Source organism: Myzus persicae, unplaced genomic scaffold (genome assembly GCF_001856785.1).
Source record: "Myzus persicae strain clone G006 unplaced genomic scaffold, MPER_G0061.0, whole genome shotgun sequence".
Taxonomy (NCBI): domain Eukaryota; kingdom Metazoa; phylum Arthropoda; class Insecta; order Hemiptera; family Aphididae; genus Myzus; species Myzus persicae.
In genome coordinates, this window is record NW_019104043.1 from 27100 (window position 1) to 42053 (window position 14954).

The 14954-nt window shown below is 35.3% G+C and overlaps 1 protein-coding gene across 1 annotated transcript; it reads left to right on the plus strand.

Annotated features, from left to right (window-relative positions):
- Positions 1-13317, plus strand: LOC111037931 (cyclin-dependent kinase 5 activator 1). Its single transcript, XM_022320780.1, has 2 exons — positions 1-1456; positions 11064-13317. The coding sequence occupies exons 1-2, from the start codon at positions 638-640 to the stop codon at positions 11397-11399; spliced, it is 1155 nt and encodes a 384-aa protein (XP_022176472.1). The 5' UTR covers positions 1-637; the 3' UTR covers positions 11400-13317.
- The last annotated feature ends 1637 nt before the right edge of the window (positions 13318-14954 follow it).

Here is a 14954-nt window from a genome sequence, read left to right on the forward strand (position 1 = left end):
CGTACACACGTAAACGCGTACACACCACGTACACCGGACGTTCGTTGTGTTGCGTACGCGGTCGGTGCGTGCTAGTCGACGGCGCACCAGTGTGCTGCAGGGGATGACCCGGAATCACCACTCGTCAGTGTCAGCCACGTCTCGAACGCGCGACAATCGCGTGCGATAATAATATTAATAATATTTCGCCGTTAACATCAGCGTAGGTCGTATAACGTTGCAGTCCTACACGGTGCGAATCTCGCCCATCGGCGTGTCTCTGCAGGCCAGCTCGACGCGCGCGCCGCCGAATGCGCTGCAACCGCAGCTGCGGGACGGCCGCCCGCGCGACGGCTGCCGCGAGGCTCACGCGGCCGCTATCGATTGCCGCGGTCGGCCACCGTTAGGACGACTGTGCGAGCGGCGGACATCGACGAAGACGCCTCCAACAACGACAAAGACGTCGGTAAAAACAACCACCTCGGTGAAGATAACGATAACAGTACGAATAGGACGTGCTGCCACATCAGAGGAACTCGATAACCGCCGTCAAGGACCTGCGGCTGCGGCGGCCGTTGCCTCTGCGAATGCACCGGCACTCGCGGCACCGCCTGCACGCTCGTGCCTGTCTGCACCGTTAACAGCCCGGCTATCGGCCATGGGAACCGTGCTCAGCATCAGCCCTAAAGACCGCAAGTCCGTGTACCCGGCCATGGCCAGCAGCGCCAGCGCGGCCGAGTTCACACTCAGCAGCTTCACATACGAACAGTTGACCAAGCGCCGCCACGCCGACGTCATGGCCGGCCGTAGCATATCCATGATGCTGCCGGCCAATATAAACATAAATACCATCAACAACAACATCATCAACAACAACAACAACCACAACAATCACCACCACAACAACAACAATTCTGAGAACAACTGTAAAACGGCGACGACAGGTGGTGAACCGCATCAGCAGCAGCAGCAGCAGCAGCAGCAGCAGCAGAGAGGAGCGCTGGAAAAGAGCTTGAAAAAACATTCGGCCTTGATCAATGCGCTCAGCTGGAAGCGGTTTAGCACGTCTCAAAACAAAAAGAAGCTGGACAATGGTGGCACAGCCGGAGGCGGCGGCGTTAAGTCCAAGCAACTGTTAGCAGGTCGGCAACCGTTGGTGGACACTAACGCCAACGTCGATTGTGGTGGCCGGTCCAATGGCGTTCGCCGGTCGGCCACCACGACCGGGCTGGATGTGGCCAACAACAACAGTGGCGGAGCCGACAAACTGGTACCCAGGGCCACGCTGGTGCCTTCGCACACGTGCCACAACCTCGTGCCACGGAAGACCATCATACAGGCAAGCACGTCCGAGCTGCTCAAGTGCCTGGGCATCTACTTGCACCACAAGTGCTACAAGCTCAACGATTTCCAGGCCGGCGACGCAGTCATGTGGTTAAGGACGGTGGACAGGAGTCTACTAATACAGGGATGGCAGGTAACGCGCATTATTTGCATATTTTATACATAATATTACATTAATGAATAATTATTGTACATGGTGGATTTCATTTTTCGTTTTGATTTTCCTTAAACGAGGAAAACTTGAGAGTTATAAACAAAATGGTACACGACGGATTTGTAGCAAAACATTGTTTTCGGAGTACGGCGGGTGCATTATACGACTGGTCCGTCGTCCGTGCATATTTTATAAGCGTATTGCGTATGTATATAATATATTATGCTTTCGTCGATATATATATAACATATTCTCATAGCGCCGTCGCCGCCGTTTTGCAAACGATTCGACCCTCTCGTATGCCCACCCACCTCCGACCATCCCCTTCCTCCGGCTGGCACACAAACCCTCGCTGACGCCCCACGTCTCCCGTCATACGACACTCATCCCCCACCCATCTGCAACCACCCCTCCGGTCAGTCACTCCCTTATACCCTACACCACCCCTCCATCAGTGCCAGGCCGTGCGCGTCGCGTGATTTACGCGCCGCCGAGTTCACCGCCACCGTCGCCCTACGCTATCCCGTCGACTACCTCACACCCCCGCCGGCGCCACCAAGACTCTATATATTATGGTATATACGCGCACGCGGCCTCAGCCGTTCTCCCCTTACATTTTATACGAATTTCGCAGCACTCTTTGCCGTGTTGACGGTCCGATGACGTGTACTATAACTTAAGAGAGTAAAAACTCAATTTCCCCTTTTGAACGCCGCGTCGTCCCCGTTTTTCGCTCACCGTCGCGATAAATTACTTTGTATATATACGAGCGTCGATTATTATTATGCAGCCTTGCCAGAAGTCGTCGGAGAAGGTCCCCCGAGTATACATTGTATATATATATATGTATACTATTATATACTTTTGCAACCCCCGTCCGAAAAATGAGGGTGAAATAAATAAAATTCCGACGTCCGCAATATATACGCGTAAAACACTTGTCGTCCCGCATAAATGTAATGCTGCAGCTAATCATTATATATATTGTTATATTGCCATCGCCAAGATTCTTAGAGAATTTTCGTAACTACGGGATGTATCTATAATCAATAATTACACACATGCATAATAAAAAAAGTATTGATATCTAGTTAATAACGCTACCTACTATAAAATGATTAAAAATTAAAAATTAATAAACTGTATTTTAAACCATCTATTGTTTTAAAAATTAATTGCATTTATTGAAAGTAGAGTACTGGTACTGCACAATCCAAATGAACTCGTGTAAGGTGACGCGAAAACGGTTGCTTATAAATCCAGATTATTACGGCCAGAATTTCTTCGCCACACTAAAAAATACTACTTGGCATACTCACGGACTTGAAAATCTAAATAAACAAAAATAGCACATCACGAGTAACCATCTATAGGTACCGAAGTACCGTAAATAGTCCTCGTGAGTTTCGAACTTCACTCGGTTTTATCGATAAATATTTCAGAGCCAACCTCCCGAATGCGTCTTAAAAACATAGTGCGGTCTTATACAAGCCCGCGTGGTCCATAGTTGGACCGCGGTAAGCTCGGCCATATTTCATATTGTCATCATATATGCGGTTAGTTATACAACGTGGCGAGTTTAACCGCGATATTTTCCGCTGGTCAGCAGTATTACACCAACGGTCTTGACCATCCGTTTTCTAACTCAGGTTCATTGTAACTTTTAATCTAACCGTGGTCGTGGAACTGTTATTTAAGGGGTGTGTATAAAGTGACACATATAATCGCCTATTTTTCGGGGTAGTAAAAGTAGAATACACATCAATCACTTAATTAAACTTACTCTTGGGTTAATACTTGGCTACTTCCTAGGAGGGATAGCGACAATTTAATACACCTCTGCAATGTTTATTTAGAATTTATATTACATTTACGTATAATGTATCAAATGTGTACAATGTATATCGTATAATATAATAATTATAGGTTTAGATTATTTAAGTTAAACCTTGATAAAATAGTTACTCGACATTTAATTGCATTTAACTCGCACTAAAATTCGTCAAACGCTTTATTAAAATGCAAAAAGGAGAAAAGACAAACAAGTAACAAGTCTACAATATAGAATGCAAGTTACAACGGCTACAGTAACGGATTATATACAGGCATGCGCCTACATTGATTTTTTCAGTTTCAAAATATAAGTCTCTTTGACCGCAAATAAACAAATACATTTTTTTCCCCATTGATATTTTATCAAGCGTAGATAAAACGATAAAAGCGTTATTTATATTGTTATAAGCTTATGACTTCACTGAATAAAATAATAAGTTATACCTAACTTAAACCATAATTAATTTAATGGTAAAAACATTTTAAGGCTACTCGCTGATACTGAAATCCATCGCTTAAGCCTTAAATTCCAGCTAGTGTCAAAACAATTAATTATGCACTATTATACAGAGGAAAATATGGTTTATGGAGTTGGGCCACACGTTACTTTTAAAACAAAAACTTTATTTATTATTCTGTTTTCTTTAAAAAAACAAAATTTGATTTTTTGTGAGTTCAACTGTTTTGGAACTATGTACCTACACCTCGTCTATCTTTACAATATACATATCGACATATCGTGTACATATTCTTTGGGTTGAATGAACCACCGATAAATTGACTAATGTGCGTGCACCCGAGCAATTTCAAAGTCTTTTAGATACATACATATATAATATATATATACCTATATACATATATACATTGCATTTATTTTATTTTATAGTTTACAGTGAATATAAATTAATAGAAATATTTATATACAATATACATTATACATATACATTATTCACAACTGTCAACTTCCAACTACGTTCGGTGTATAAAAGTCATAATTCGTATTTTTACTTTTAAACTCGGTAGTTTTTATTACAATAATATAAACGAAAACCGTACACAAAATTCTCAATAAAAACTTATTTAATACGGCATAAATACGGTAATTAGTACCTACCTAATAAATAATAATGCATTTATATTCGCTTATATTAAGGAGATCAGTATAACATAGGAGAAAAAGGTTATACTTGGTGAGAAAATTTCTAATATATCTCTAGTCATGTGTATCGAATATTTGATAATATTGTTATAACAAACGACGTGCTGCAGAGAAGAGAGGTTATTCAAAAGATTTGTGTAATGGTGATATCAATATTTTTATTGTGCATCCGTAAACACTGTGTAGGTTTAAATAGAATTTAAAACTTGGTCTTAGGTATTATATGTTTATAGTTTATACGGGGCTATTGGTATGATGATATCAGAAAATTAGGTCGGTGCCGTTGCAGAATGTTTCTAGTTTCTACTATGATCAACTTAATATTCATGTACCTATTAATTTATTATTAACCTAATAATATTCATAAACATACACTATAGCCTAACAAAATTCGTGATATAGATATCGATATATACTATAAGGCTATTAGCTGATATACCGTATTACACCAATTTTAAATTTAAAACACATTTTGTAAATTATAAAATATAATTATTTATAATTATTACACAGAGAATAGAGATAGGTATTAAAAGATCATTTCATAAAAGTGTGCTCAAAATAGTTCAATTTAACATGTGTATTTTTGCAAATGAAACTATATAAATCAATAAATTGTGTATTATTTTAACCATCAAGTGAATACAAAATAATAACCATGGTTATTTGCATGCGAATCGATAGCCGAATCCGACGATTTTTCGAGCTCAAGTCGTACACACAATTTAATTGTCTTTTATTCTAAAATATTTTGGTAAATGAACGTAAAATTACAGAAGCAGATTCTTTTTACAAAACAGTATAATGTGTAATTAAAATACATTTTGGGTGATAAATGGATTATAACGATGAATATCTCGAGATTCAATAAATAAACTACAATATATATATATATATATTAAAGAAATAAAACATAACTAATGATAACAGATTTGTAGTTTGTAAAATCACGTAGATGCAGTACAATTTGAAACGATTTACCTACTGAATTCTACAGATTTTAAATATTTGCCACCAAACACCATCCGACATCCGTCATCGATTTATATGATTAGATAATAGAGATAGGTAATCTTATATGCATAATGGATATAGCGTATATTAATTATTTTTATGTTATTATATTAAGTTCATAGCCATCATATTATATTATACTATTATGAATTATAGTACGCCTGTCGCATAGGTATCAAATTTAATCCTGATTAATTATCGAATATAACAGAGGGTGCCGATTTTTATTACGCGTACGATAGGAGTCCCCAATTTGAGATAATAATCAATAATGGTGGGTAATCGGATTAACGAAAAAAATACAGTGCCGTTTTGTACCAATATTTGTACTTCAGGGTTAAAATAATAAACTACACAGACACGCGTGTATCCGTGTGGATGATCTATGAATCATTCGCATACGCCCACCCTGTCACAGTGTCACGTAATATCATCATAAATTTCATAAAATAACAACATAATATAATACGGCAAACGCCCGATGATAAACATTAAGCTCTCACTTAATATTTCACCATCATAGCGACACATGACATTTTATGCGTATCGCGTATAGGTACCTACACACATGCCGCTATGCCAAAAAGTCAACATGAATGTTGTGAATTTTAATGAAATGCTAATAAAGGCCTAATGAAGATTATATATTATTATATATTCGAGTATACATCTTTATTAATATTATTTACTTTTCGAGATTTAAAACATCGTATTTATACTCTAGATTTACTACCAATATGCTGCTAAAAGCTAAAAAATCTGCAACTTATCCATTATTTTTGAAGAAGTAATTTAGATTTGCTTAAATAATTGATTCTTATATTTCATACCTAGTGTAATATCATTATAATTGATTTTTAACGAATAATTCACTACGCAGCTGCTCAAGTCCAACCTAACACTACATTTTAGGCTTTAATAGCATTTAGGTGAAGCTTGGTTCAGATAATTGTAGTGCATACTCCCTAAATTTGTCTAATATTTATACCAAAGAAAAGTTTGAAGTTGGAATATTTGAAATTATATATTTAGGTCATAATTATTAGAAATGTTAAAGTTATGTTGAAGTTTGACAATTAGAAAAGTACGAAAACAGTAATATATCATGTTTAGATTCTGTGAAGGCTGTAGTATAAGAATTAAGAACAAAATATACAATAAATTAAAATTAAAATTTTAGGATAATTATTAATTAAATTAAATTTGTTTGCTTGAGTTAAGCTATATTTTAGACTAACATGCACGATTTAAACAATTCACTATAAAAAAAAAATCAACTATTGCGTTTCATATGATAGAATATTGGAGATTACCTAATCTTTTTAGTTTAAAAAATCATATGTTATAGGAGATTACTTAACTTTTTTTAGAATTTAGTATTTTTAATATTTTAGAAAGGTTATTTTTTGGAAGTTTTCCATCCTTTATATATTTAATATTTGTGTAACATTGGCCGTTGAGGATCAATATTGTTATCTACTGTGTGCTATCCATTAGATAGTGTATAATATATATGCCGTGTTTAGGTTTTATTAAGGACCATGTTTTCTTTTGAAGAAATTCGTGATTATATGGTAACCATAGTATTCATTTCTACAGTAGGTACTTAAAATAATACTTGAATATTATTACCTAACTGGTTATATTTTATGGTTCACTTATCAAAACACATCAAACAACAAAAGATTCACTTCATTTTGGTGCTCTATATATATTAGAAACAAAATATTTTCTTCTCGTAAATAATGTATTTAAAAAAAAAAATATTTTTCACATCCAATAAATTATAGGTGGCTATTTTATTTATATAAATAAAAAATAGTTACATACGTCATAACTCATATGTTTATGTTTATTTAATTTTTTGATATTACCTATCAATTATTGAATAAGAAATTATCGACTTTTCTTAAATTTAATATAGGTTGAAGAATTTCATGAAAATGGAGTAAATTTTATACTACTGTATATTTTTAATTTAACCATTCAATCGCTTAACTTAATAATATCCGTAGTTAGACAATAGTTAAAAAAAATAAAAATAAAATTCACATTTAATAATAATAATTTTTTTTTTTTATTGAACTTAAGCCCCATGACTAAGATTATTAGCTGTTGTAGGGGATATGAACTGTGGTAGGGGTAAGGTGGGTACTGGGTACGGTAGGTTATTTTTTTTATGTGTGGCAAGGTTTTTAACTACTATGAACCCGGACGGTCACCCATCCGGGAGCTAGTAGCTGTGGCCGTTACTTACTCCCAGTCGCATTCTGCTACTGGCAACAGCCAACGCGCCACGCCGAGCTACTTAATTTCAAATTTATATGATTCGGTGCAATAATTGTATCACATATACAATGTTTATCCTCATACCGTACCCCTCTTATCTACGTGTACAAATCAACGATGATGGGTTCCGTGTTTTTACAATGCATTTTATACTTTTCAAGTTTTCTACTGTCTATATTATGGTTCAGCAACAATAAAAACTGAGGGGAGGGGATCAGGATAGAGTTGATGGGAGAACGCGTATTAGTCGTTTTGTGTTCAAAGATCAAGTATTCAAGTACAACTAATACCGTATTTATCTGAACCTCCCTTTTCCGTTTATATAACATAACATGCATTTGGACTAAAGGGATTTAACCACGACTCTATAGTGCGAGGAACGTTGATGTGCATTGTACATGGTACATAATATATATAGAATGTACGTGTCCGTGGAGACGAGTGTAAGTGAGTAAAATCGGAAGAATCTCATCAACAGCGATTAAATAATAATACACTTCCCGGCTACATAGCCACTGGCCAGTGTCGGAACGCGAAATAAACCAAACGCTGAGTGCCGCCATGGTGATTTGCGGTGGCTTAAATCGACCCGATTGAGACGTGTTCGGATTTAATTTCTATCCACTCACAACCAGCAATAGAGGGTCATGCGAAAATGCGATCAAATGGTAATATTAGTGTAAGTCGTTGGTGTACAAATGGAAAGTGCTTGTTTTTCGTTAGCATTTATTGAATATTTATATTTATTTATTAACAAAAATATGTTTTTGAGCTGGGTACACGTTAAAATGTTTCTGACCGGTCTTCGCAAGGTTTTTGTTGTCATGGTTACTAAAAATACTTATTAACATAAACATATTAATGATTCATAGATATTCCTTGTAAAGGAAAAATATCGAGTAGCGTGCTATGGTTTTTTTTTTATACTTATTTTAAATAATTCGTATACTGTAGACTTTAATACATAATTAATAACTGTAGGTAATTTATACTTATATGTATATAATCTATTCATGATATTTATTATACTTTTAGTTATTATACTAAATTTTCGTCAATTTTTTACCGCTTTGGTATTTTTTTGATCTTGAAACAGATAATTTAATTCTTCCGAACTGGAAAAAAATAATGGCTGGGATGTATATCATATTATAACAAACCGTCGAAGCGATTGCTTAGTTGATAGATCTGTGCAAACAATCAACTGTTTACTTAAGAAATGTAATGATGACTAATGAATAATGAGTATAATTTTAACTACAATGTTGATCTTATGCAGATTAAAAATACAATCTTGTCCTCCTATGTGTCCTCCCTCATACTCAATTTTATTTTCACAATTAGAAATATTTTTATCTATAACTTAAAATAAAACAAACTTTTATAATTGTATTAACTTATTTATTGAACAAATATCCTGACTGTTATATACTACAAGATAAAATAAGATTAATGATTTTTAAAGTAATAAACTTATAACCTAGAAAGCAGAAGTATATTCAATTTTTAAAGGTGATCCAGTGATTTTAAACTAAAAGATGGTAACCACTCTGGTATATATGTACAGTGGGTGTCGTGCGTATCTCGCCATTTAGGAGTAAACCACTGTATAATGAATATGTTTAATTTTTTAATTATTGCTTACGAAAAGCGATTTAGAGCGAAGATAAACTGTAAGCCTATACATTACTAAGTATATTTTATGAAGTTTCTACATTGATGTTAATAAAAATAAAATATTGATGGTCATTTATTTTACTATTAGTTGTAGGGTTTTTTTAAAATTAACTTTTGCCGAAAACACTGCATTGAAAAAAGTCATCGTGTATATAAAATATAATAATATACGTTAAAAATGTGATGTACTCACGAATAATATTGTTAAATTATAACAAATAATTACTAAAATCGTTATCCTTCGTTTAAGAATCTTATTTCGTCTAAATTTAAACTGAAAATGCCAATATAAATATATAATATAAAATGATAGATGAAATATCATTGTAATATTAATACATATTGGTATATTTTGTTGACTTCAATACTATGTTTACTATACTTATGTCGTTGACACGTGTTATAAGAAAACGTGGATTGCATTGAGTTTTCAGTATACTCATTACCTAGTCAATATCATTTACTATTGCCGAGTAGAGAAGTATTGAAAAAATAAATATACGCTACATTTAATATTATAAGAAAACATTTTAGCGGGTTAAAAATGTGTTTACGTTGTAAAGTCGTTTATATAATAGTTCCTATAGTTGCTATGAACAGTGCATTTATTTATTTATTTATTTTGTAACAATATATAATACATACACCGGAGAGTATGGGTAACCAAGAAAATCAGCAATACTAAAAAGCTTAAGTGCTATAAAGTATAAAAACTCTTAAATATATACAACTATAATATGTATTATACATTATGTATCATAATACCGAGACTGGGATGAACGAGTGAATGGGAGAATGGTCCATTTTATCGGTAAAATGTTGTTATTTTGAAACCATGATATTCTATAGTCTATAGACTATAGAGCACAGATAAAGTTCCAGCTGATGGTGTGTTTGAATTATCTATCCGGGGCATAGTGCGATCCAAACAATGTGTGTCGTTAAAACTTAATTTTATCATTAAAATATCATAGATTAGGTTAGTTTAGGTTAGGTATACTATGGTATTATATGAGATACCGTAAAAAGGAATTGACAGTAAAGTTGTACCCACGTCGGAACAAAAAATTGTAAAAGTCATGTTCTCATGTCAAATGTATCAATAAACTGTTGAAATTAAAATTATGATGAAGGTATAATATATAATATCATTACTGCCTTATGCCGCTACAGTGTCCTACGGTGCTGCAAGCTTACAGGTGCTAATAAACGTCATGTGAAGAAACAAAAAAGTCTAAATATCGAATAACTTGAAATCCTTGTACCTCTTTTACTTAGGAGTTTGAATGTTGATAAAGTTCGATTCGTATTCATACATAAAAATCACGCATACAACGAGTTTACGTGCAATACACTCCAAAATTACTCAACTGATTTTGATTAGATTATGCTCAATGTGTGTGATTTGGTCTAACTTAAAAACTATATCCTACATTTTAAAAAATATATTTTTTTTATGATTTATTTATCAATCATATTATGTATATGTCCGTATACGATATATAAGCTCATGTGGTTTTTAAAATATATTATACGTTATTATAAATTAAATAAATTGTTATTTTCACTCGCCATCATTATAATATAGTGTGTATCATTTTTGCATTGCTGCAGGACGTGCCGTTCATAAACCCGGCAAACGTGGTGTTCGTGTACATGCTGGTTCGAGAGCTGGTCGACGAGCGCGTGGCCACGGAACCGGAACTCCAAGCCGTGGTGCTCACGTGCTTGTACTTGGCGTACTCGTACATGGGCAACGAGATTTCATATCCACTGAAACCTTTCCTGGTCGAGGATAGCCGGGACGCATTCTGGGACCGGTGCCTGGGCATCGTCCGCGCCATGTCAGCCAAGATGTTGCGCATCAACGCCGAGCCCGCGTACTTCACGGAGATCTTCAGCGAGCTCAAGGCGTGCGGTACGCTCAACGCGGTGTTGCAGACGGCGTGATGAGCGCGCCGCCGTCGCCATTCACCCGCAACCACCGCGAAACATGTAGCACAAACCGCGTCGTCGCCACCAGCAGCAGTTGAACACCAATGGCAACGGTAACGCGTCGCTATTAATATTAATTAACGTTACTATACCGTCGATCGTCCAAACCATGATGTTATTAGTGTACCTATTAATGATGTACATTTTAATATTATGTTATATATGTATTGGAACATGTCTTCCTACAGTGTCTACCGCGTTGTAAAATATTATTACTATTATTATTATTAATGCCATCGCGTACCCCCCTCCCTTTCCTTCCGACGGTCTTGACCCTATGCGAACCGCGTCATACATAAAGTTTGTTCCAACACGGAATCGCGGGACTAGTTGCAGACGGATCTGTGATTGATTTAATGCGCAAACGTGAACTGTGAGCTCTGTTGGGACGTGATTCGAACTGTACATGATGACAGTGTTTCTGACTACAAGCCACCCCCCTCCCCCCTATCGAAATCCCCGGATCACAGTCAAACAAATCCCAAAAACTGATCTAATCACGTGTTGGAACAGACACTTCTGACGGTTTGAGTTTGCGTTTCCGGTGTGTTGGAACGGAACAACTCTGCTGCACATACTGCCGCCGCTAGTGAGTTCTGTGATAGCGCGACCGCGTGTTGGAGCAGACTTATCGTGCACTTTCTGATAACATTAAACCAGCGATTTCGTGTATCGATGAGTAACTCTGTAGTATATGTATATGTTAACAAAATGATACCATTTTTGTACTACGCTGAGGTAATAGCTGATCGAACTCGAAACACAATTTAGGCACACAATATCATTATGTTCGAGAAGCATGCTGTTAGTATACTGCTCGGTTGTATACCATATTGTGATCGAAATATCACATATATAGGTACAAATATGTTTTGATTCTTAAGCTGATCTGACGCAGTACGTACGAAATTGCAGCGAAGAAACACCGCCGGCCGTAAAACATTATTTATTATTGTAATATATAGACTTGTGCGCAAGGGTTTCACCTAGCGTTTGCGCGCACCCGTCCACCCTCAACCTCCCATCATGTCCGTCCACGTTCTCGAATCGATAAATTCCACTGCCCGGGGTGCGCTTACCCACAGAAAATTTCCATGGATATGTTATATGCAGGCGGAGCGGATGTTTTTTTCAATCTCGTACCATTATAAAATCGTCTCGTTCGTTCACCGAAACCCAGAAACGTGCATAATCGTATTTCTCTCTGTATTCACCTCGTCGGTATCGGGGAATATTCGGTGACACTTCTCTAAAAGAAACCTAGGCTATTTCTTTGGAACTATACCTGCATAGGCACGGTTTAAGACGGAATGGATGCTAAGACGTTCGTGGGGAGGCAAAATACCCTACAAGCATATTATGATAGTATGATGTTTCGAAATGCATTAAACATTTTAAAACATTTGCAGGCGTCCGGGATTCAAATCGAATCTTTTCAACAAAAATAAAATGGGGGCTGGAAGCGTGTTACGCGAGGTCGGTCGCGTGCGCCATGTCAGGTTTTTTCGTGTCTCGACCCCAAAAAAGAAGGGTCTTCTACAGGATAGGGTGAAGTAATTTGTTTCTTTTTACATGCGCGTATAGGGTCGCGCTGTGCACGAATATTCGGAATAATAATTATACAGAGAGATTTGTCGTTTTACCTAAGTTTTAGCCGTCACGCAGCGCCCACCCTTGAAATCCATATGATCTATACGATATACCTCTTGGTTTCAACTCTCGAAACCATATAAAAATATAAAATCAGCAATCTGCGTATTATAACATAAATGCAAACCCCTATTTTAGTATGCGAAATGTATAAAAAGCAAATTACCAAAAATGTCTTTTTTAAACCAGGGACTGGAATAGTGGAATCCATCACCTATACAGGTATATTTAACGCGTATGCCATGGTTAGAGGATATATTATATTATACATTTATACATAATTTAAACCGCACACTATAGTCATCGTATACGCGTTTCCCATACAGTAATAGCGAGTCAACAGTATTACGTCCACGGGGATCGTATTTGCGGAGCGATTGATGTGTGTATAGATAATATAGTGGTTTTTTCTTATAATGTACCTATACTATATTTTTTTATCGAAAGACATATTATACTGCATAAACTATAATTAAACAATATAAACAACAATGTATAGCATAATTAATAATATTTCGAAGAAATCAACGGGTAGGTTTATATATATTTATTATAATAAATTATGTGTTTTAGACGTTTTCATTTTTTCAGTTTTTAATCCCTCGCCGTCACCCATTATGTCCCATAACTGTCGAAATCTCTTGCAATAATTTACAATAATTTTTTCTATCGCGATCGTGTAAGTATAATAATACTTTATATTACTATAATATATTATTATTGTTTGACGTCGTATAACAGCGATAACTCTGCCCCCAAAACACAAAACCCCCTCATACAATAATCACACGCACAACAGAAGGAAGGCATTTTACTTTATCGATTTGAATACATTATATTATGTAATAACGTAACACTGAACAAAATTAAAGGTTTTCGAGGCGATTTTCTATTTATTTCGTGGTGACCCAAACGCGTGTACGTGTGAGCCGGTGGGGTGGGGCACGTGATATACAAATTCCGCGGCCGCTCGACCCCGCGTAGTCGTACTTGCCCGTCGTTTGGACAACCGTAAAGCACGGGTTCAAAATTCCTCCATTTTTAAATAAAAGAAAAAATTATTATTATTAATATGGTAATTGAAGTTTGTTTTAATATAATTTTTTTATAATATAATAATATTATACTATAGGTAGACATAAAACGATGTTGTTATAACTTATAACTTTAAGTGTATCGAATTAAATTTGACAGGCCGTACGATGCAATATAATTATTACGATGTCATCATTGAATAAAATAATATCTAAGTAATTATTTAGACAAATATACAGCAATTTTTTTTAGATTCAACTGGTGTAGAATGTATTTTCCACCATATTATACAATTTCAGTATTCCATACAAAACATTCCATTTATTATATTAATTATTAATATAAGTAGACAACACATGTTGTAAATGCGTTCCAAACGCACTGCGTATATTAATATAGTTAATAACTAAATTAATCTTTGACTTTGTTATTATTATTATGTTGTACGTTTTCCCTTCAGAAGACTGACATTGATGAAATATTTTTTTTCATATTTTTACCCCTACTTTTTTAAAGTCCTTTTTAACGATTTAATATTTACTTTGAGTATTATTAAATAGATTATTGTTATTTTTAATGATGAATAAGTTATGTCGTATTATAAATATAAAGAAAGAAAATATTGAAATAAAAAATAAAATAAAAAAATAATTAAACTTAATTATTTTTAAGGCTGGGAAGATGCAATTCCGTAGGTTTTAAGTATACACTATACATCACTTTATTGTTACCCAATAATCGTATATTATATTATATACAATATTGATAATACAATTTTTTTTTTTTAGGTAATAATATAATATAATTTTTCTTTCCTTTTACGCT

What these genes read in the sequence shown, in the direction of transcription:
- LOC111037931 (XM_022320780.1), top strand. Translation starts at nt 638, where the DNA reads ATGGGAACCGTGCTCAGCATCAGCCCTAAAGACCGCAAGTCCGTGTAC. An exon ending in TACTAATACAGGGATGGCAG is followed by an intron (nt 1,457 to 11,063) that starts GTAACGCGCATT and finishes GCATTGCTGCAG; the next exon opens with GACGTGCCGTTCATAAACCC.